Raw genomic sequence first — 25,047 nt, 5'->3', positions numbered from 1 at the left:
AACTTCTACTTGTGTCGTTCACGAGAGTATGATAAGCATTGTAGTCTACAAACACTGCGAAACTAACCTGCTAAACGTATATTCACTTTCCGCTCGGAAGAAGTACACGTGATTCTTGAACTGCAGCTTAAAGACGTAATCCTTGAGGATGGAGTCTTTCTCTGAAGGTGTGCTCACGGTGTAGCCCAAAAGTGGCAAGCTAGCCAGGGGAAAGTCATCCTACACAAAAACAGAAAGATTAGTTGTAGTTTATTCTGAAAAAAACCAAGATGTATGTGGTGGAAATGACATAGTGACTGTTATTACAGCACTTTAAAATATACAATATAATTTTTATTGTTTTACAAACACTTTTTAACTGGAGAAAACTATTTAATTTTCTTGTTAAAAATTAACATGAAACCATTGATAGTTTTCATATAAATAGCTGTGAACATAATAGATTTACCATTGCACCAAATAGGTGTATAATGTATGTTATCATTCATGTGAAAAAAAAAATGGGTTGAATTAATAAGACTAACCTGGAAAGTTTTATAGAAGAATAGACAGAAATTGGTAAATACAACCCACAGTTTCTGCCAGCCGTTACTGTTTTTAAATTTCCGTAGAAGATAACCACTCAGTTGATTCTGAAACAAGATATAAATTGCATTTTCACCTAAAAACTAATTTTTGTACATATCTAGATTATCTAGTTTAAATAAACATTTTATTTTCACATTGCTGTATTATCAAATGCCTGTACTGAAAGGTTTTTACAAAATAATAAACTCTGGCACCATTCTCTACAGGAATACAGCATGTATTTTACATACAAAGTCAACACATTTTATAATCCATTGGAATCCAATAACCAATGGCTCAGGTAAATACAGTAGAACTCTACCAAATTTCAAAACAGAGAAACTAGATGTGTGGGTCAGAAAGAAGACTTACCAACAGCTGGATTACCATCAACAGTGGTATTCTAAACGTTTGCAGTTCAGAGAAAACCTATGACTATGAACATGCTGGTGCCAAATGTATGTATGTACCTTGTGTCTCAGAAGTTGCATTAGTACGAATAGAAAATAATCCATTACTAGGGGCATGTATTTTTCGCGAAAATAGTTTGCGTGTTAAAAAATTGTAGCATTGTCTGTATTTCTTTATTGGTTGAGTTTCTTTCATAAACAAGTCTCCTGTTGGCACACGAATCACAGAATCTCTGTGCGGAAGCAAAAGCACCCTGAATGGCCCGGCTGAATGAAACAATGGCTTATCTTGCAGAGGGCCGCCAATCACAGTACAAGGAAGAAACCGTTGGCACGGGTATACCTTAATGCAGTCTAATGGGTGTTCAGATTTTTTCGTGAAAAATATTTGACCCTATAAATTAAGAAAAGGAAAAAAAAAAACAGGAAAAGGCACCAAAAATATTACTCCACACAGCTTAATGAATTAAAAATCATTGTCAAAAATATAAAATCTAACCCTTCATCAACAGGTATAATAACAATAAAGAATAAACACAATGTACATATATGCATTATGACAGACTATCAGACAGACAAAGTAGAGCAGTGATAAAGGTAAAGAAAAATGGTTGACCTAATAAAAATTATCAGCTACTGAAGGAAATGTCGAACAACAAAAACCAATTACTGTTGACATAAAAAACTCACCTCAACAGCTTTCAACTGATCGTTCATGCTGATGCTGGTATTACGATGCCAACAAACGTGAACGGTTGTATTACTGCGCTGCGATGATGCCTTTTCTCTGTTGGAGCCTGCATCTTCACCACATTTGTCAATCACTTCATCTGATGAGCCTGGAAAAAAAAAAAAAAAAAAAAAAAACATTGAATCGACTTTGGTTTATTTCAAAATTTTGTTTGTAAGTCAACAAAAGAATAATGTAGATATAAATACCTAATGTGAAAATTTTTACTCCAGCCTAGCAAACAGCCAGTGACATATGAATATATGTACTATGAAAGAAAATAGTTACCTGTTTCTTATGAGATTTAAATTAAAAGTAAACTACAGTACAAGCAAGGTAGGATTTTACAGCGTACTGCTATCACAGAGACTAATGATACAGGAACTTTTAAGATTATAGTGAGCTCTGAAATCATGCAAGATTCTACACAGACTCTGTGATAATTTTCCTGAACTTTTTTTATTACAAAGGGTAATTTTTACATCCAGATATATGACCAAAATTAAATGTGAGCAAATTTAATACAAAATTTTCTACAATTCACAGGAACATACCAATTATTTTTAATTAGAAAACTAAAACATTTTCACAGATAATGTTCACATGCAACCATAAAGTGAACTGAGATTTTAAAAAAACAAAATGTAATCTAGCAAAAGGCTGCTGGAGATTGTGACTTCCAGCATCATTGCCGCTTACTTAGGGACTTTTTTGTTACTTTTGTGACCAGTACATGCCCTGGACATATTGGGGGTACTGTGAATAGTGTTAAGTTTATTTATCATACGTTACTGTGTGTGGTCACGGCAACTTAATTTGCCATTGTAAACAACCTACTTTTTTTTGTGCCACGTGCCACGGTAAACCGTATGGCCATGAACCAAAACTTTGGTGACGTGAATGCCAAATTTTTTAGTTTTACATCCCTCCTCTTTAAACTTAAATCTCTTATGCATGAAATAGGTTGTATGTATATACTGTTTTTACATAAAGAAACAGTGGATTACTGGGCCCTTATTTAAATAGGTTTTAAGGCAACGTACCAAATTTCTGTGAATATGGCATCTTCGTGCATGTTCAGCGAAGCTCATTTTACCACATTAGAAATATTTTGGAAAAGCAGTTGGCAGCATTCAATTTCCAAACATTGCAACTTGCCCGGAAACGTTAGGTAATATTTTCAGTTTATGAACATAAACAATCTTTTTGAAAGAAGTTGAAGAAAGTTTTGAAAGAACTTTGGGAAATTTCATTAAAATATATTTAAAATGAGTACCAGATCAATATATATTTTTTTTTTACCAACAGTTGGATACTGATCTCTACCAGAATTTGCGTGCTATAAGGCGCAAATAATCGCGGATATTTTTTGCAATCATAATCCATAAGGTCTTAATGAAGTTTGCAGAGAATTCTGGTTTTACGTTGCGAAAGAAACACGTTTTCAGTGTTGAGATGGATGCTACATCATTCTTAGTCTTCACAATTTTCAGGGAAAGTCAGTAATTTGGAACTTTTACAACAAGCATGGGAGTTGTATTACATGGACTTTTTTTTTTGGTGTGCTAAATCTGAATGAATATTCAATAAATGCAACTCGCTCAACTCGACTCGAAACTTGACCTGACTTGAAAAAACTTCTGATCGCAGGTGTCTAAAAAAAAAAAAAAAAATTCTCGACAGGTGACATGTTCCATAAAATCGCAGGCTCTTCCCGGCAGCGGGAACCCACGACACGGCACAGCACGGGGATGCAATAACGAATATTTAAATAAATGCAACTCGCTCAACTCGACTCGAACTTGAACTGACTTGAAAAACTCCTGCTCGCAGATGTCTAAAAAAAAATTCTCGACAAGTAACATTTTTCATAAAATCGCGGGCTCTTCCCGGCAGCGGGGGAACCCCGCGTCGCGGCACAGCGCGCGGGGACGCTCGCAGCTCCGTCCACTCACTGCATGACTTGAGGCTGAGGTACTGCAGCTTGCTGTCAAGGCCGTGCTCCTTGGCCGCCTGCACCGCAGTCGCGACGTCCTCCATCCACCTGTCCTTCTCCTCCTGGGAGTTGGCCGCCACCGTCAGGACCCTGCACACGCACACACACACACACACGCTCGTCTCGTGCAGTCGCGTCTGCCCGACGTGTCGCAGCTGACATTTCATCGGTTCACGTGACCTATGCTATGATCATGGACAAGATTGTACGGTGAATTGCGATGGAACTTAAATAACACCAAAAAACATGTCATTGCACCATAGAGCACTGAAATGCAACTACTATCATGAAATTAATTATCATTTTTGACGTGACAACGTCTGGGTTGGAGATTAAAGCCGAAATTCTTTCTTAAACTTACTAATACGTATTTTATTAACTGCAATGGCATTTTTATTAAATTCTACATTTAATTTTATGATGAACAAACTTCGTCGTTAAAAGTGTAATTGCGAAAAAGCGTAAAACATTCTCGACGATCTTGAAGTTAAATAGCAAACATGTATTAAAGTTATAGTTAAAATAATCTCTTCGTTAAAGTAATAAACATATTTGAATTAATGAGTGCAAATAAAAGTAAATTTATCAATTAAATTGTAGATTTCAATTCACTCCTTCTTTGTATCCATACAAAATAGTGATAATTCAATAAAATTGATTCAATTTTATTCATAAAAGTATGCAATCATTTCATGAATGTTTTTTTATGACGTCACGTTAAACTATCGTCCGTAAACCAACTTTACAGACAACCAATTTTTTTAATGAAAACCTAACTCAAATCACAAAACTGTAATATTTAATACATTAAATTCAATGAAAGTAATGTATTCAACATGAAGTTTTTAAAAAAAATGTATGTACTAAGTAGATTGGAAAAATTTAATTGACTCATTTTTGATCTTACAACTGTTATTAGTAACTAATTTTTTACATCATGAAGTTGGTACATTTTTCAAACAAGTACTACTTGCAGATTTATTTTTATTGTTTCAAGTGTATCATCTATCAGTCAAAATTACACTGTTCTGGTGAAATAAATATCGTAAATATTTAAGTGTCACGTGTGTTTAATAATATGCTATCTTCATGAATAAACAGAATTCAAAATAAATAAAAACAATAACACCATAATCTCATGTTTTAAAAATGAAATGGGTTAAAATGTTAAAAATAAAACCATAAAATCTTGTCTCTAGCTACGATGTCAGGTGCTAATGGAAATGTTGCGTGGAGCGTATCTGTCAGACCAGAAGAGGCAAACTTCACTTCTGAGGTCAGACAGGTTAGACAGCACACTAAGCATCTGACATCATGAACAATATTCATCAGTGAGAAGCATGATGAGTACAAAAAAACTGTCAGATAGTAAGAAAATAATTGATTCAAAACAATTTTTTGTAGGTTTTTGTCATTTTGTCTTGGAGACCATTTTGCTAAATATGTTTTCCGTTAATCTGCTATCAAATAAAAAATACCAAGGACCCGAAAATGTAAATAACAATTATAAATAACACTGAAATCTCCTATTTTAAACACTAATTTGTAGGGGTGTGCGGGATCCCGACGCTTCGGGAAAAAAGTCGGGAAAATAGGCTTCCCGAAATGCCGGGCGGGAATTTTATTACTCCCGAATTTTTCGGGAAATTGTTTAAAAATATACAAATGTTTACTAATCATGTGAAAATGTTTTCTATCAATTCAAACTGTTTTTACAACAATATTTTTTATGGATTCGTACATTTTTTAAGGGTTTCCGTACTATTTAAACGCAAAACATCTTTTAAACGTATGCCGATCGTAGCGACAGCTGTGGTGTGCAGTGAATTATGATAATCGTTTACACATATCTAATTGGAATATAAAAAACGTACATGGAGTACCTTAAATATTGTATGCGTTCATAAATATATTTCTTCAAGGGTACAAATTTGCAAGATACGTGAATAGTCAGTTATATAACGTTATTGCCGTCACAATCCAATACTTAACCTAAAACCACGTGTGTCGTTAGACACAAACAAAACACATGCGCAATCCAACCTTTTCGCCAAAGATATAAGAAATACTAGACTTGCGTTACATAACAAAGCGTAACCGTTCTCATTACTTGATAGCATTGGCGATGTAGAGAACTGTATTGGCACTTTGAAAAATATGAAATCACGTAGCTTTACACCACTGCTCACGAGTATCTAAACATCTATGATTTTGCTTTGGGAGAAAAAAATAGTTGTTTACTGTTTACTAGTTTTGCGGGCTTTGTCGGCTGACGTTACGTTAGGCTTGTGCAAAGTATCTGTTCCTATTTTCGATGCCGTTGTATATTAAAACAAACTAGCAGCCTACAAATAATGGATGTCGCAACCGATCAGCTTGTTACATGTAAACCTAAAAGTGTTTGGAAGTATTTTGAACGTCTGACAGTAAATCCCTGGCAAAGTGTGTCTCGTGTGAAAAATTTTTGAGATGCGAGCATGGTAGCACGTCTGGCTATAAGAAAATAATTTGAGGATGCTAAAAAATATGAAGTCGCCGCTGAAAAAAGGGCAAGTGAAGCAGACAAAAGAAATAGCAGCAAAAAAACAACTAACTTTGCAAGAAACGTTTAAATGGCCATCTTCTCATATTATAATTAAAAATTTGCTTTTTTTTTTTTTTTAATTTTCCCGATCCCGTCCCGTTTCCTGCGGGAATAATTTATTTTTCCCGAAAATTTCCCACAGTACAAAAACCTATTCCCGCACACCCCTACTAATTTGTCCTAAAAATAACAATAAATCTTGTTCTTACCTATGACTTCACAGAGAATTATATATAATGCTTAAACAAAACCAAAATTTTAAAATTAAAACAATAGAAAAATTTTTTAACCTAAAATCTGTTTTAAAATAGATTGTGCACCACCTTAGAATAATAATAAATCTGAGGTTTGAAACTAAACTTTAGCCACATGAAGGGGTGACAGTATCTGTAATCAGTTATTTTAAATTTTTAGGTATGAAATTTACTGAACTACTCCAATAGCAGGGTGTCATATGATGGTAAGATGCCTGGTTTTTCATTGTGACAAATATAAAAAAAAATGTAAGGCATAAAATCTTAATGTGTAAATCCACATAAGCATGCAGCATTGGCCCAAAATAGCCAAGAGATTAGGCCTAGTGGTGAGACAGACGGGCTGTATGAAACAGCATGGTCATAAACTAAAATCTAGGTAATGGTTACTAATGTATCAAATCTTTACAACTTCAAAAAAATCCATGTAAATCATTCGAAACATTTTAGTAAACCAACCACTATGTTGTCTTTGATTTAGTTGTGACGTCTTGTGTCTGTTCTGTATTGTTAGTAGGTGACGCCTGCATACAGGTGGTGCCTCCCCTGTGAGTAGTGACTCCATACCCTACATGCAATGCCCGTCTCTGTAGAGTCTGGTTAATTTTTTGTTAGTGATGTCAGTTAGTTATATGTTTTGTCTACTATAGCGTATCTGTATTTGTGCTGTACCTATGTGCTGTACCTGTTGATAGGCATGTTACAAAAATAAATGAATAAATACTGTACCTGTTCCCACCATAAATGTTGAAGCAGTAAGTGGCGCCTATCTTATTGTCGGCTTCGTCCACCATCACACCGCGTAGAGGCATCTGTCCGTGAACTCTGAACTGCGCACTCGGCTGTAGAGTACGGTTTGTGTACAGAAGGATGTCGGAAAACTAAAAAGAAAATAAGAAAAAGAAGTAAGGTACAAATTATTAATTACATGAGTGTGTCCGCACAAATTTGCAATAAAATTTTCCTGGCTTTCCTCAACCAAAATTTCAAACTTCCCTAAGCTTATTTTTTAAAAATAATTGACCTATTTTGCAATAATTCTGAAATAAACAAAGAAATTCCAGCCTCCACCATCTCCATAGCTGGCTTCGTTATCTCTTCACTTTATTTCCTTCAAACAGAACCTTACACTATGTACTGAAACACCATCCAAAAATTTTTTTTTTTTTTTAAATAATGCTTTCTCAGTCTGGGCGATGGCAAATTAGAGCATGACCTTTTCCTTTCAAATTTCTGTCACAGAGAAAATTCCCATGACTTTTCCAGGATTTCATGTAAACTACCTGACTTTCCTTGTCTGACTTTTCAGAATGTGGACACTTTGTAAACTAAAGGTTAGTATTAGGTAAGGTACTTGATTTTATATGTTGTTGACAATGACGTCATTCGAGACAGCCATTACCGGCAAGGTAATTCGGGGAAGGAAATGGCCACTGCAGAATGTAAGGAACTTCTGCAGGGTAACCATGGAAAACTTAAATCAGGATGAATGAGCCGGTATTCGAACCTGAGTCCTCCCAAATGCAAGTCCAACATTTTACTGTTGTGCCACCTCCTTCAGTAAAAAGCATTATAAAAATGTTTTAAATGCATATGTGGATGTACAACTAGCCATAAACAACATAGATTCATGTAAATTTAAATGTGTGAAGATATGTCCCGTTAGGTGCTTACCGTGTACCACAGAAATGTGACTATTAAAATTTATAACTGAATGGAAGCATTCCAGAAACTACTGTTGTGAAATACTGTTTTAAAGATATTCACTTACTGTTGGAACACGCAAACTATGTAGAAGTCCAGATAGGAAAGTTTCTATTGGGCGTTCAAAGGCAAGCTTCGGCAGGGTCTGAGTGCATTCTTACTTCTACGACTGCATACAACTTTCCACTTATATTGGATTCTGTGATAACTACAGCTGGACAGGAGCTCTATTTTTCGGGAAAAAAGTGAGAATGTATCTTCCCCAAAAAGATGGACCCGTGTCCCAATTTTATACCAGGACTATAGTACATGCACATATGCCAATATTATTTTTAAAAAACTCATTTTAAAAGAAAACCTTGCACTTTAACCTAAATCAATTCAGGCAAGCAATCAAAAATGCACAATTTTCAGCCTATCAAACTCAAAGTTATTAATCATGGTGGTGTATAAACATTCACAAGGACAATTAAAAACAAGCACTTTATTTAGCATTTTAAATAAGCAGCAAATAAAGTTATTTTACTGCTATCATCAACAACAAAAAAACACAGATACCGTTAAACTATGGCTAAAATGTGATCATGGTAGTAGAAATTATCTATACGTCGATAGTCACAATCAATCTACAGCCATGTCCACACACTAGTAGCTTACTTAGGGCATTAATCTATGACACTACAGACATTGTCACTCAAAAAACAAAATTAATATGAACGAGAATTATAAAGTGCCAGACTGGAGTGAAAATGTGTTGTAAATGTGTTTATAATTTTACTACTAATGAACTATGAATGTGGCCACAACAATTAAATAAAAAGGGTGAATAACTACAGTTATGTGTAAATATGAGCTAATATTGTCACCATTTCATAACTGCATTTATTTCTTTCTTTTATTAACTTTCAAACCTGTCAAAAAAAATTTTTTTTAAGTATTTTGCATTATTTAGTGGTATTCTTTAATTTGTGAATAATTCCTGCCTCTATTTCATCATCATTACTAGATTTGCGGCTACGAGTAAATATGATAGAACTTTATTTTGGAAAATTATAGAAATTTTTGGAATTTGTTAATGTTAAACAATTCCTGAATTTGTATGCTTTTTTTTAAAGAAAATATTTTACCGCACATAATTTATCCAAACCAAAATTTAATATTCCGCCCAGCTCTCAAGATAACTGATGGATTTGGGGCAATGCAGGTGCCACTATCCTTTTCAATTTTTCAGGTTGAGAGGTAATGTTTTCCAGTAATTCAATAGCAGATTATGTAGATTCAAGGCCATGGATAATTTAACGTCTGTGGTCGGGCCGCGTGGCAAGTAATGTAATAGTACAACCTTCTTTATTCTTTAATTTTCAAAATTTTTATCTAGAAATTAAGGTCCCAGATGTGCGACGTAGGACCTGGGTGGCCAATAGATCACCGGAATGTGGTTCCTTTTTGTCGTACCTAGACGACAAATCCGCTGGAAACATTCTTTAGTTAAGGCACAGGAATGCGAGGAGCGATCTGCAGAAGTGTTTTCTTTCAGTCACACAGTGTATGGGACATGTAAATCCAAGAGGAAAGAATAAATACCAATATTAATTTCAAACTCTTTCATTTGAACATGACCATTAATAGTTTTGAAAAGATTAACAATCCAGAGACAGAACCCTAAACGTAACTGCCAGCAACCGCAGATGGAAATTTTTTTACATGTTTTCTGTTTGTGCAAGAAACTATTGTCTACTTAGCCAGGCAAGATTGTGACTTGTCACAAACTTAGTCACACACATACTGCTATTAATTTTTCTTTTAGTTCCCACAGAACATGCCTACTTTACCATTTGAACAAGCAGGAGTATTCCACTTAAAATAACTTTTTTATGGCAGATTTATTTTACACAAGTAGAGGTATGCATGTACACAATTGCAATAGCATAAGAATAAACATTACTTCCAAGTGTTCGTATATTTTTTTTGGATCAACACACTCCGACCTTGCCATTTTTAAGGTGTTAAACTTTAACAAGCCTTACATCACCTACCCTAAACAAATATGAATTGATAACATGCTTGTGTGAAGAAATTAGCACTAGAAAAAACTAACAAGTGTGCACACAGTGAAAAATACCTAAAGCAGACATACTATGTCAAAAAAAAATGTTAGCAAGTATTTCAGTAATCGCCAGTGATGTGTAACATCTAACCTCGGTAATGAGCAAATTCATGTGTTCTCATACAATACGAAACTCAGACACAAAAAGTTCCATAGAATTCTTTAAAATAACTGCAAGCGTCATAAATACATATGAAAATTGTGTTTTCAACTACATTTCTGGACAGGAATCACATGTAGTTTCAACACCCACCGATAGAATTCCCTGCCGGAACAGCTTCTTTGACTATAAAATCATTTGATTTGCAGAGAAAAATGTTAAAATATCTAATGATACAGCTCTAACAAAAACAAAAAAAAATACTAAACCCTGATTTTGGAACTGATTATTTACAATGAATTTGATTAAAATACTGACCATCTTGTTAAAATTCATTAAAAAGTTAATACTATAAAGTTTTTCTTTGTATTTTTGAACCTTAGTTCATGCCATTTGCCACAAATGGCAGTACTGTGGTTGTAACACACATCTTTTCCTTGACTTCCGTTGCATTTACGAAATTACTCCCACCAAATGATGTATACCAAGAGCGAAGATGTCACACGTAAAAAAATATTAACATAGCACTGCGAACTGCGTAGCGCACGTACCAGGAAGAACATCCGTTGCTGGTAGCCCTTGCGAGAGTGCTTCAGCAGACAGCCCTGCCTCAGGAACTCCCGCTCCGTCTGCACGAGGTTGTCGAACCCCGATATGTCCCTCTGGAGCTCGCAGAGTTGCACAAAGTTCTCCTGCAGACCATCCACGTTCACAAGTCAAGTAGCAAAGTCTAAGTAAACATACCCTTCCGCTGTTGTAAATAAGACGACAGCTCTGGACAAAGTCTGGCATTTTCTAACCAAGGCTTTCTCTCACACAAATTTTTTTTTTTTTTCAATCTTCTTGTCATTACGATCATTTAAAGTCTATTTCCATGAATTCTAACAAGATACCTCCTTTACATTTCTTGTTCTGTTGCCAATATTTTCAACCGATATTCACTAAATGTAATAATATAATACGTGAAAAAAGTTGTGAAATTGTTCATAGTTACAATTGCTTGCGCAAATTTTTATACCCATTTTGATACACTTAGTGAATATCTGTTGAAAATATTGGTAACAGAACAAAAAAAATGTAAGGGAGGTATTGAGTTAAAATTTTAGAAAGAACCCTAAAATAATAGTAATAATGATACAATTGGGGGAGGGGGGGGGGGGGGAATGGCACGGGAGACTAAGCCTTAAGTTAGTTTACCGAAGTGTAACAATAAATATTTACTGAGATAAATTCCTGCCTAGCTGAATTTTCAGGATGTTTACAAATAAAATACAAGGACTTTTCCAGAACCTTTAATTTAAAAAATTTTAGAACATATGTTTATATCATAGTCATAAATTTTTTTTATATAAGACATGTATAATTAATCATAATACAATATATATAATCTATTACTTGCAGGGACCTGCCCAGTTTTATATTAGAGAGAAAATAACCTTTTCAGAGAGTATTTCCACAAGATTCAAGTGGGCAGTCTCCAAATATTTGTAATGTGTGACTAATTAAACTGAAGTAAGGTGTCAAAAAAAAAAAAAACACAATTTAGCAAAGGGATGCTGGAAATTAGAGTTCTGTAACTTCCAGCACCTTTACTGTTTGTATCAGGATTTTTTCGTGACTTTCATGATCAGTCCAGTATCGTTACTTTTATGTGACTTTCATAACCTGTGGTCACCATGATTTTCCAATGAATTTGACACCACTCGCAACCCTAATTTCAGATAATTATTCCACATCACGTATCTATTTTATACCTTAAAATCTGATGGCATGATGCTGTATATATTAGTCATGTGGTACATGCTGCTTGCTGTTTTAATTTAGTACATCAGAAGATCCTCAACATAACCAAAAATAGAATATCACAATACAAAAAAAAAATATGTCAGGTCTTGTGTAGGATTTTTTCTTTTGTATATATATTTTACAATCATAAATCATTGTTACAACACAAGCTTTTGTTATGTCCGGGATCTTTCGACGTACTAAATTAAAACAGCAAACATCATGTATCACAGGATCAATGTATACAGGATAATTCCAACAGGATCAAAGGATGCGCTTAGGTAAGCAATACGGAACTTTTAGGTACATAATTTCATATTGCTTTTTATGGCTTGACAGGTCACAGGACTTGGCCTTGGATTATTTTTGAAGTTCACACACTTGCACAAGCATAGTTATTATAACTTTGGTAGTCATGCATGAAATACTCAGATATTTCCTCCAGTAAGTTTCAGACCAGTGCATGACAAGTAAGTGATATTATAAAAAAAAAAGTTATTTATACATAATACTGTATTTATGCAATAATAATGTGACATCAAACTTTTGATTATGAGTTTATGAAAAAGACTTTATGGATTACGAAATCGCAATTCAAATACACAGCACTTGAAAATGATTTAAATTATTAGATTTATTCTATAATTATGAAAACCTTTTAGGAGCCACTTTTGTCTGTAGAGTTATTCACATGGTCTCTTTTGAAACACCAAGTCACAGGTAGAAAAAAAAAATTGTGTAGTTCACCTGGAGAAGAGGGGAAGGGAGGATGTGAGGCTATTCAGAAAGAAGTGGCAATATAGGGTGGCTGGAGGGTGAAAGGGGAGAGGGAAGGGATGCTTTCCCCAGCAGCCACAGTGAAGAAAAGCATAACATTTTCTTTTGCACCCTCTCCTTTATCCTGCACTTCTCATCAGTCACACTTATGCAACGGTTCAGGAAGACCCCGGACTAAAGTGGCATAAGTGGCGCAGTTTGCAGAGCACGTAGTTTTTCATTAAGTGGAGTTTCAGGAGGTGGTTATTAACAGTTGTCTAAAGTGGCATAAGTTACACATTTAAGAGGCAGTACCTGTAGTTTTTCAACTAAGCTGTTTAGAATGGCCAGATAAAAATGTGCAATTGAAATGTGACCCCCACTGTTCTGGTGAAAATCATAGCATTATATTCAGGTAAATTCGTAACTTTGCCACATGCAAACAATTATAAAGGATGGTTTTAGAAAATCAGAGAAAATATTTATAGAAAAAAAAGGGTAAAAATAAATTTCCTTTCAAGCAAAGAAGTGGTACTAGATCTACGTACCGATCTTTTTAGGATTTCAGGAACCGTGATCACAGTTTCTGCTAGTCTGTTTTGAGCAGCATAGCATTCGTTATAGTCCGGATGATCTCGTTCGTAATGCTGCAGCAAACCTGGTCACAGAAAAAAATGAACACTTCACTGATGATATCGCCACCATTTCAGGACAATAGCTACAAAAATGGCAAAGCTGTACTTACGATCCAGCAAGTTCTGGTAGTGCAGTAGCCTTTGAAGGGGCTTCAGGATGAAGGATGTCAGTGGCAAGTAGCACACCTTCTGGAGTTCAAAGTCTCTGTACAACTGCTCAAATTTCTTGTTTAAACGGAATGCAGTATCTAGCCGTTCCAAAACTACAAAATGTTTCTCCAAGTACTGATGATACCTCTGGAAATACACAAGCACATCATCTTCAATAATCTTGCTTATATGTTGCAATGACTTTTGAAATAATATGCAATTGCAAAGAATGTCAACAAAACAGCAAAGCAAGTTACGATGAGGCATTTATGACATTAAAATATACAAACATATCTAGTGGTTGATGTTTCTATTATCACTTTACTACAAAAATAGTTGAGTACTAAATGTGTCACATTACTGTCATAAAGCAGTTTTCCTATTATAACATTTAAAAAAAATTATGAAAATGCTAGTTAGTGTTTTAAAAACAAATTCAGAAAAGACAATTGACAACTTTCACTTCAATTTAGTATGCAATCACTAATTTTCAGTAATTAAACATAACAGATAATTTTCGGAGCTATCAGAAATTTAAATTCTTCTGAAACCAACCTATAAAAGAATAAAATTACTATTCTTATATTCTGAACAAACAAACATGTTCACTGTCTGGTTCACATCCTCTTAAGGCTCAGCCTTACCTACTACTATAGAGGTTATTTAATTTCCTTTGTCATTAGTGGTAGTGTAAGGCTGTTCTTGAAAAGTGATCACAATAGCTCACGTGCATCTTATGTTTCATTACAAATATTATCACCAGGGATGTACCGCGTGTTATATAACAGCATTAAAATTTCACAAACGTATTCGTATTTTTTATTATTTGCGTCATATTCTATGGCTTGAAAATAAGGTTTTATAAATATCTGTTAACAAAATGTTTGAAAAAAAAAAATATGCAAAATAGCTATTGTGAAAAATTGACAGGTATAACCATTAAATAATTGCAAAAAAAAAAGAAAATTAAATAACCACCATGTCGTACAATACCCAGACTTAAGTTGGCAGTCAGCTAAAAAAATTAATTAATTACAAATTATTGACACAGATATGATTGATTTATGGGACACTGAACCAATTAAAATAAAACACTGCATAACCATTACATACTTTAATTGTCGTTCCAGCTGTTCAATGAACAAGCACGATGGTCAATATGCCCATTCCAATGTTATTGTGGTTAGCATTGTAAGGTTACACTTGCAGTGAAAGTGATCTGAAGCAATACTTTCCCCATATGTTAATTCAAGTGCCAACCAGCTACAGTGAGCTACTTCTGTTCCATCAATGTACCAACCAGAGTCATTTATGGCTCCGAGGCACGAACATCCAGAGAACTTACAGGTAGGACTGCCAGGTTCTTGAACACAATGTCCCCTATGCGCTGGTGGTCGCCCTTCAGGTGGGCATTGCTCCGTCCTTCCCACGTCGCGAGCCTTTGCTCGATCTCGCGCAGGAAGCCGCAGTGGTACTCGTAGATGGGATCGACCAGCGCGAACAGCAGGTTGAGTACGTCGTCCGGCATCTCTTCCTCCTCCTTGCTCACCTCGTCGCGGAACCACTGCGGACAGAGCGATGGCTTATCAGCAAGGCTGCGAGCAACATCCGACCATTAAGACAAGCAGAAAATAAATAGTCTACAAACACATAACTAGTTACCTATTTCAGGACTTCTAATAATATTTCCTAATACCTATCTTATATCCCAAGGAGTTTTTGTATTTATAAATTGAGGAAAATTAAACATTAATAATTTCAGAAAATAAAACACTCTCCTGTAGCATAGAACAGCCCACTGCAGCATAGAATAGTTCCCTCTAACACAGAACAGTGCCTTGTACCATAGAACAGTCCCCTTGTCACGAAATGACAGGGGACTGTTATTTTTACACAGAAAGTTTCCTAGCATAAAATCATTAAAAATCTTTTTGAATTTAATGCACAGAAGTGATAACGAACTCACTGAGTAATATTGGTATAAAATTATAATAATTTATTCACAAAAGACTGTTGCAACAAGCGGCCCAGACACGTGGTTCACGTAAACAAGCAGCATTGACAGTGAACAAAGTGGCGCCAGTCTGCTTAGCCCTGCATCCAAACGAACTTCACACTGTTTGTGTTCTGTTTCACGGTATAAACGAACCCTGCCAATGCATAGTATGAACATGCAGCAATTTTCAAATTTTGCAAGGGACTGTTCAAAAAATTTTTAGGATAACATTCGAATGCCTGTATATTATATATGTAAAAAAAAAATATTTTATATTATAATTGTTCTTTATAAACATGCTTGCTCTATTCTAGTATTGCTTATAAATGTTTAAATTGGGCAATTTTAATACTGAAAATAAATAAGATGTAAGAAATATCATTCTTGGAATGAGACACAACAAGGGACTGTGATTTGAAATGTTTCAAATCAGTTAAATTGAATTTAACAAAGTTATGTTATTACATGAGCTATGGCATGCCAAGAATAGGTACCATTTTGTCATCATTGATATACAGAATACTGTAATAATAACACCAATCATGCAAAATTTGCCTGGGACAACGATTTGCCAATTAGTGGAGAATGCCCACATTCTAGTTTTTTCCAGCAGTTTATTACTTACCATACTCAAAGACCTGAGAATCATTATACCACAAATTTACATTTTGAATAATTAAAATGTGTGCTTATGGACTGCTTACCAAATTAATTACTTCAAGGTCCTTCCTGTATGTTCTTTCTGTCATCAACAGCTCTTTAGCAATGAAGTAGGCTTTGTCAGTAGGATATCTCTGTAAACAGAAATCATGTCCATTCACTTTAATATGAGAATGTCAAAGCTATGTTGCAAGCTATAGTTAAATGATTCCTACCACTATGTACCAGTAATACAATCTTGCTAATATTCTGAGCCACACCAGATTTTTACTTCACAGTGTTTGGACACTGAAAATGAAACTAAGGAAGAAAATTTTTAGAAGGTGCCAATCTCTATCTTGGCTCACAGACCTCCATAGTGCGCTATGATTGGCAGAGCAATCTGCCAATTGCGGCTCACCAAGGATTTTAGCCGCGACCTCAACCCCGCCATTGCGGACTGGTGGGTAAATTTTCTTTGTGCAGTTTTTGATGTACAGATTACCACTGTGGTACCAGTCCTTCACGGGTTTGATTTACATTTCATCGCAAAGTTCTCTATTGAACACAGCTATGTATTTATCTATATAAATATGAAAATAACTACAGAATCATAAATATGAAATAGCAGCAAAAATAAAAATAGATTTCTCCATTTTATTATAAAATTTTAACTAAATAAAAAGCCATTAAAACTTTTTATCAAATCTTTTAACACAGGTAGTCAAATAATCCCAGTTGCTATTTGCAGCTCATGTTGTCATGCATTATCTTTGTAAACAGATACCCAAGGAGCTGTGTTATTATATGTGCTCCAGAAAAAAAGAAAAATCCATTGAACAAGAGATGGTGTGAAGACATAGAAGGTGTAGTGAAGGATGAAAATATTAGCTTTCTAATTAATACATTTGCACGAATATTTCAATTTTTCATTTAATGTTGCAGATATTTCTTAACTTAATGAAAAATGTTCAGAATACTTTCTGAAACTTTTAAATGTATCATAATCATGTATGTATTAACTAATGTGACACCACAAATTAAAGACATCAGAATACTAACTTTTCTTCTTGTATCGATTTCACCTTCAATTATAGCCTTTTGCACGGATACCATTTCCTCCTTGATAACACATTTCTGTGGAGTCAACTCTGGTAACAATGTCACATCATGGTTGCCTTTGCTGGAAAAAAAATAAAAAGAATCAAACAGATTACATAATACAATAATTGAATTGTTTCAGATGTACATGATGGTGATCAGTTTAGGACAAATTATTTATTATTTGCCACCATTTACTCAAAAACCAATGTAGCACTTAACATTTCCATGAAGATTCATCACAATTGACAAAACATGGAATTGCAGATAAGCTCAGAGAATGATCAGCAGTCATCACAATGAAAGGCCTGATAGTCACCAAGACTGAAGAGGGCACAAAAAAAAAAAACAGTAAAATTTTTTATGGGCGTAGAAAAGTTCTGATGTAATATCCTTAGCCAAATTTAAGTTAAAATTTGAGGGTTTCCACACTCCTACTTTAAACAATATTCCTGGGGTTTTTGTGTTTTCAATGTCTCGTCTGTCTATCTGGCAGGATGAGAGACCTTTCACACTATAATATAATTGTCAAATATGCATCTCAGCAAACACACTTAACAAGCAAAATTGGCTATGAAATATTTTCCTACACAATATACAGTTTGCACTGTTATTTCCATCATCAAATATTAAGGGGCCCGCCTACCTGGGCACACATACGGTGTGCAGAGCTTCAGGAAAAACAACGCGATTTTAAAAATACTCAAGATATCCGAGTGGGGCCTATTTACGAATAGCATTTAAGAGTTCGCTGAGGACCGAAAAGTACTTTTAATTTCGGATTAAGTTTTTAAACTGTATTTTTAGAAGCGTTAAAATGCCTAAAACGCGTGTTTTCAGAGTAATTTTTAGGCATAAAACAATCAGTACAGATTCTTGAAAGCACTTAAGGGGCTTGCATAACACCTTTATCTTCATTTCTCCGCCATATAACGTTACGGTCACCGCTCAAATTTCACAGTTATCCTGTGACGACGAGACGAATGCGCGCCAGTTCAGAGCCTTGCGCTTAGAGGCTATACCGCGCTGGAAGCACCAGCGAGCGTCGCGCTTATCACCCCGCCTCACTAACACATACGCCCCTGACGAGGCGGGCCCCTTAACTACTAGCTGAATTACCCGGTGCTGCCCAGGCTAAACACATCATAATATGTGGAACATCACTGCAGAGTTTAATGCCTGTAGGCCGTACACTTGAAAAATGAGAAATTTTGATTTTAAAGTCTCAATGATTGCACAACTCGGTGCATCAGGGCTACGCACCAGCAAAACCAGGATGCTAACTTCAGCTTCATTTTGTGGGAAGGCAGGCAACCCCTAGGCAAGATGATAGTGCGTTACAAATTCAAGGAAACGCCATCTATTGACGAAGTTCTAAACTAAAATGCTATAAGTACCTTTAGTTTGCTAGCAGCCGTGAGCTTCACTAAGCGGATGGGTTTCACGAAGAAGGATAGGAAGTTGCCAGACCTTACTACGTATATGACCTTGTGGCGGACATAGAGAAATGTCACGAAAACACTGTTTGTGTGTCTATGAACTACCTCCTATGATTTTCTATTATAAAACTGAATTTACCCCTTTTTCACTCTCTTTGGGATGGAATTTCAAAATTATATGTAGTCTATGTCACTCCAGCCCATAAACTATCTACATGGAAAGAAAATCATGTTCCTTCGTTGCTGCGTGAAAGAAGGACAAACAGACAAACACACTATCGCTTTAATAAGATTAGTGATGACACTGAAACATTTAACCCTTTAAATGTTTTATTCATGAACGATTCCTTGTTAAAAGTAAAATATCTTGGGTAATGGTAATAGGTTAGGTATGAAGGAAAAAAATTGACCTAATAAAAGTAAACTTCAGCGGATATCAGTGTTGAATTTTTAAGTTTACTTTTTGACGTGACGTCTAATAAATCGATGAACGCCGGCTGTACGCATGAAAAAGTGTTACATTACGCTGTGTCCCATTAGGCTCATTGTACGCTTGCGCTGCATCTATCTCTCTTCCACTCGATTGGCCTAAGCGTCCGAGAAGAAGAAAGACAACGGCAGCACACAACTTACATCTACACATGAACTGTTTCGTCAACTGGTTATGAAAAGTTAATGTGGTTTTCATTGCTTATTATAACAACAATTTCGGTAATAAAGGTTAATTATTCTTGCATTTTAAAAATCTGATTACTAGTATAATTTCAAGTATTTATTCTTTTATTGTTAAAAAAAGTAGCATCTGTCGGCGAGTGCAGTAATAATAGGTTATGTTACAATTGACTAAAAAATATGGTGATTCATATAATTGTTGATAGGTATTTGATAACAGTTTATTTATATGAAAACTTGTTCATAATTATATTTAAACTTTATAGCTAAATGCCAGTTTTTAAAATTAATTACAAGTCATCTACATGTGAACTGTTTCGTCGACTGTTTATAAAGTGAAGTGATAAGTTAATGTGGTTTTCATTGCTTATTACATCAACAATTTCGGCAATAAAGGTTAATTATTCTTGCATTTTAAAAATCTGATTACTAGTATAATTTCAAGTATTTATTATTTTATTATTAAAATAAAAATGATTCAATTTTATTCATAAAAGTATGCAATCATTTCATCAATGTTTTGTTATGACGTTGTCACATTAAACTATCGTCCGTAAACCGACTTTAAAGACAACTTCCCCCCCCCCCCCCCTTTTTTTCTCTCTAATATTTTTTCTTTGAATCTTTTCCCTCAAATATCGAATCCTTCCAATACTAAGGATTTGATGGTATTTGAGGATTTGAAGATTAGATTGGCCCATCCCTAATAAAAAGACTTCGAAAGAAAATTTTGAGCTATTTTTATATTAAATACTTAACAAAGCTGGTTGTATAACTATAAATAACTCAGCAAGGATCAAATATCTAGACTAAGTTATTACTATTAGTATCTAAATACAAAGACTAATTTTTCCAATTTAATTGGAGAGTGAGCATTAGGACTTCCGTGCCCCTCCGACAAGTCAGTCCTGTACCTGCCCCTTGTACTACAGGGATAGCAAGATTGATTGCCGGGATTCTGAGAAGTATTTAGATGTATACATGTGGCATCTTAAAACATTCAGAAAAAAAATAAAATGATTTACACTTGGCTTAGTGCACTTCAATATGGGTGTCATTTTCAGCTCTGGTGATATCCCGATGGTATTCGGTCTCCTGCCACATCTTGATTATGTTCACGGTTAGAGTTGCAATTGCTGCAGCAACCCTCTTTTTAAGGTGCTGAATGCTCGTTTTTCTTCTCGGCGTATAAAACTTTTTAAAGTATCCCCCACAGAAAAGAGAAACTTTTAAGTAACCTTATGTGATCGTGAGTGTGGCAAACTGTGAACTGTTCAACAGAAGGCTCAGTTTGTGTTGTGGTATGTTAAATTGAAATTGTTTGTCGCAATGTCACGGAAGAGGCAACGTTTGCATCCACAGGGACCATTTCTAAATAATAAAAGCTTTGAATCAATGACTGAATCAGTTCAGAAAAATCCCACAACATTTTACACATTTCATTCTGTCTTTTGGTTTAATTTCACGCAGCAGCTAAATTTTGTATGAGTGCAGCTTGAAGTGTGTGTATGTATATTTAGAATTTTTGGAATACCTAATACTAAGCCTTTATGAACAATTGGTTTCTTTAGCCAAGATTGCCTTAAGCATTTCACTTCATCTGATGTTTTTGATCAGTCAGAAGATTTTATTTTCTGAACACTATGGTGCCGATTTGAAGTTTATTAAGCCAAGTCTGGGACCTTAAATTTTTATAAAAATTTAAATATGAGACTCATGTTTATTCATTAAATTACTTCCTTTATAAAAACAGTTTAAAACCCTGGCAATCATTCTCGATTACCATGTAGTTATAAAATAATTTCTCCATAGTCTGCGTCTGCGTCAGTGCTCTGACCAAAATTTCTACGAAGACCTACACTTGTGAATTCATCAAAATGATAACAACTATGAGGAGTTAGTTGCAGTGCTACTTCTAAACGAGATACAGCGAACGATTAATGATACCTGTGGTTCCTCGAGATGTCACCGTTGTACGTGGGTACACAAGGAACGTACGGAGAAACACTGCTAGAGTTGGTGACCGTCGAAACTTCAGCAGGAGTCTGTTGTGACTGCTTCTCGTCAGGGGTAGAACCCGCAGTGTCTGTACCTGACGAAAAAATACCTTATATTTAACAAATAGCAAAAACTATTAGAAGTTAACATCACAAAAAAGCTTAACTTTTTGTTTCTAACTTTGTATGTCTAGAACAATTTCTACGTTAAAATTTAAAATTATGTTGTAATAGTCTAATGTGAAAATTATTACTTCTCTAGAAAGAAATAAAAAATTCAGTCACTCTTATTTTGTTTTTCAGAATGTTATGTCGGTATTTATTTTACACTTCTTAAATTTAAGACTATCACACCAGTTCACAAAGTATGAATATTGAAATTAAACACAGTAAATAAAAATGTATGCTTAATGTGAGTTATAATAGTGATACATATGAAGCAAATATTAAATTAACATAATTATAATAGTTTGATATCAATAGAATTACAGTAAACCATAATAAAAAACTTAAGCTGCATGTTTTAGGGGAAACTTATTCCCATCTGGCACGTGGTTTCGATTAAGGAAGGAAATTCAAGTCCCAAATTAAATGACTGAGAAATGAAAGCAAGTTCATGGTGAGATGTGTAGAAAATTTTTTTGGGGAACAAATCAAAACTGTATACAAAAAATAATTCTGGGTACAATCTACAGCCTGGTAAACTGTCTAAATGTCATTTTATGTTATCCATGATGAAAACTTCTGTCCTGAGTCTTACTTATATCACACAGTTTGTTTCTAAAACCTTAAGATGATGGGGACCTCATACAGCTTAAGTATTGTACTCTCACTACCTAACTCACAGTGCTATTCTTGGAAATTTCGACGTTCTACCAATGTGATAAAAAACGTCAGAAATACACAAACTGTTTTAACTAATTTAAACTGCATCATGGGGATCTACAAATACCTAGTGAACTGATTTCAGGACTTTTACAGGACATGTCAATCAAATGTTTGTAACAATTTTTTTAAATGCATGGTCATTTTTATACATATATAATAAGCAAGACGGAAGCCAACTCCCCTAAATCAGACTGTTTAACAACTAAAATTTTTAAACACGTTTCAAAGTTCGTTAAACTCTTAAACTATGGTAACACATTCGTAAAAAATATTGCAACATTATAGTACTGACAGAACAAAACATGCATGGAAACAATCATATGAATTATATTAATAGGATGAAGCCATGCTGATGGGACATTAATCTTGTTCACTAAATAATAGGTATTAATTTGTACCTAAAATATGTAAACAGCATTCTACTCATGTATGCAACAATTCCTTTTGTTTAGAAAAAAAAATTACAGTAAAACCCTGTTAAGAAAATCCCACTAAAGAAAATTTTCCTGCATAATAAGATTAAAAAATTTATCACCTGACCTATTAATAAATAAAATGCTATCCTTTTAATAAATTTTTACTACTAATATGTATAAATTTCTAAGTAGGTACCTCAAGAAACTTCATAACAGGGATTTACTGTATTACTATTACAAAATCAAAGTAAAACTAGTTCAAGATGCACAATGATTCATATAATATCAAAATACTATTTGGTAATCAATATCAAACTCAAAATATGATTTCATCCCAGCAAATAAAAAAAAATGTACGAGCAATTAAATGAACACCAACATTCCATTTTATCAGTTCAGCACCTATTCATTCCAAATTATTGACATTTAGTACCTAATATTCATTATTTATGACACACATGAAATTAAGTTTATTTTACAAGCAAAAGGACTATATATGACACAATCAAAAATATATTTAAAATTTGTTTTTATGAAACTTAAAATTTGCAGCTTACCAAAATAAAAACTTTTTAAAATCAAATTATTAACATGCTGGGTTACACTGTAAGGATGAAAATCATTTACAGCTATGAAAAGAAAAAATAAATATTGCAGAGAGACAACTAAAAATATGATATATCTAATAAAGAGCATTTAAGAAAATAAATATAATATTTTAATCATAACATTACTAATTAAAATGATTAACCAAAAATTTAGCTAACACATAAATGCATACACAAATGGCAGATATGATGGACTTGAACTTACGTTTCTCCACCTTCATTTGTGCTTCTTCTATCATTTTAAAGGTTTATTTTTATATTACTTGATAGGAAAAAAAATACATTCTAACATAACATAAACAAATTTCCAAGAAAACAATTTAGTTAACACTTGCAACTTTATGCTGAACGAAAATTGTATAGAGATAATAAATTGTAATTATATATGTAATTATTTGCAAACAGTAACAAAAGATATTTTTAAAAAATATTTTGACTTTTTTTTCTATATAACATTACCTATCATAAATTTTTCAATGAACATCACAATAATATTTTACAGCTACTTAAGGAATAGTAGCTGATGTTTTGTTTCAATAAAGGGCAAACCCTGAAGTAAATTTACAAACTCACATTCCACTTCATGAGCCAAACGTAATTTGAAATGCTTGTGTTGTAGTTGTCTCGTGTTTCACTGCAGACTTTATGGACTGAACTGATTAAGACAAATGGCCAGGGCAAAAAAAAAGAGAGAGAGAGCGAGAGGTTGTTTAAGCTACATTGATAAAGGTAGAAGACCATACTATGATCCTGTGAAATGAAGGTAGGTGCTGTACACCCACCCAAGTCAGAAGAAAATAAGTACCTACTCTGAGACATGGGCATTAATTTCGAGGGGTGATGGGGGGAGTGGCAAGGGGAAGGGGCTGGAATTAAGAAGCCCCTTACTCTTACTGAAACTTGCACTTGCAAAAGCATGACTGTAAGACATCAAAACTATGTATTTTGGAAAACTTCCAGTATATTTTAAAGCTTTCTGCTTATTACAAGCACTCTACCCAAATATGACCTGTCAGTTAACCCCGCGTGCAAAACTCTTGGGCCACGCTCCTCCCTCCCTCCCAAAACCCCTGGAAATTTCTGTCAGCCCCCTTGCAAATCCTACAGATTTGTGCCCCTCCGCTGAGGAAATCCTGCAAGGTGGTAGGCTCAGCCTAGTACATTTTTACCCATTTAAGAGGGCTATTCATAAAGTAAGCTCCGTTTCTTGAGAAAACATAGTTTACTACAGACCTTCTTTAAATTTTCAAATAATCGCCATTCAGTTCCTAACACTTTTCGCAAAGCTGCACCAGTATCTTTAACCCCTCTGCAGAGAAGTTCGCAGCCAGAAAACTAAATCAGCTGACAATCATAATTTTGTAATGTTTGCTGTAATTGTTGACCCAAGGATCATTAAATCAAACAAAATGACAGCCTTCTTGTCCCAAAAAACTATATCCATAATTTTTCTACTCGGGTACAGACAATACTTCTACGAAGTCCTTGGTGCATCTGGCCAAGACGTCCATTT

At 34.5% G+C, this 25,047-nt stretch overlaps 1 protein-coding gene across 1 annotated transcript in view; it reads right to left on the bottom strand.

Moving 5' to 3' along the window:
• The window catches only part of LOC134531786 (FERM, ARHGEF and pleckstrin domain-containing protein 1), a 348,816-nt gene that overhangs the window by 5,661 nt on the left and 318,108 nt on the right, over positions 1–25,047 (bottom strand). Inside the window, exons 12-23 of the mRNA XM_063367704.1 lie at positions 21,573–21,717; positions 17,476–17,596; positions 16,479–16,568; positions 15,124–15,342; positions 13,739–13,925; positions 13,542–13,651; positions 11,004–11,144; positions 7,271–7,422; positions 3,663–3,793; positions 1,668–1,816; positions 525–632; positions 68–219 (exon numbers count right to left, since the gene is read on the bottom strand). Of these exons, the coding sequence (XP_063223774.1) occupies positions 68–219; positions 525–632; positions 1,668–1,816; positions 3,663–3,793; positions 7,271–7,422; positions 11,004–11,144; positions 13,542–13,651; positions 13,739–13,925; positions 15,124–15,342; positions 16,479–16,568; positions 17,476–17,596; positions 21,573–21,717 (1,705 nt within the window). The remainder of the gene's footprint in view (positions 1–67; positions 220–524; positions 633–1,667; positions 1,817–3,662; positions 3,794–7,270; positions 7,423–11,003; positions 11,145–13,541; positions 13,652–13,738; positions 13,926–15,123; positions 15,343–16,478; positions 16,569–17,475; positions 17,597–21,572; positions 21,718–25,047) is intronic.

Source organism: Bacillus rossius, chromosome 5 (assembly GCF_032445375.1).
Source record: "Bacillus rossius redtenbacheri isolate Brsri chromosome 5, Brsri_v3, whole genome shotgun sequence".
In the NCBI taxonomy this organism is placed as follows: domain Eukaryota; kingdom Metazoa; phylum Arthropoda; class Insecta; order Phasmatodea; family Bacillidae; genus Bacillus; species Bacillus rossius.
Note: the sequence above shows the minus strand (reverse complement) of the source record. Positions and strands in the feature narration are given on the sequence as shown.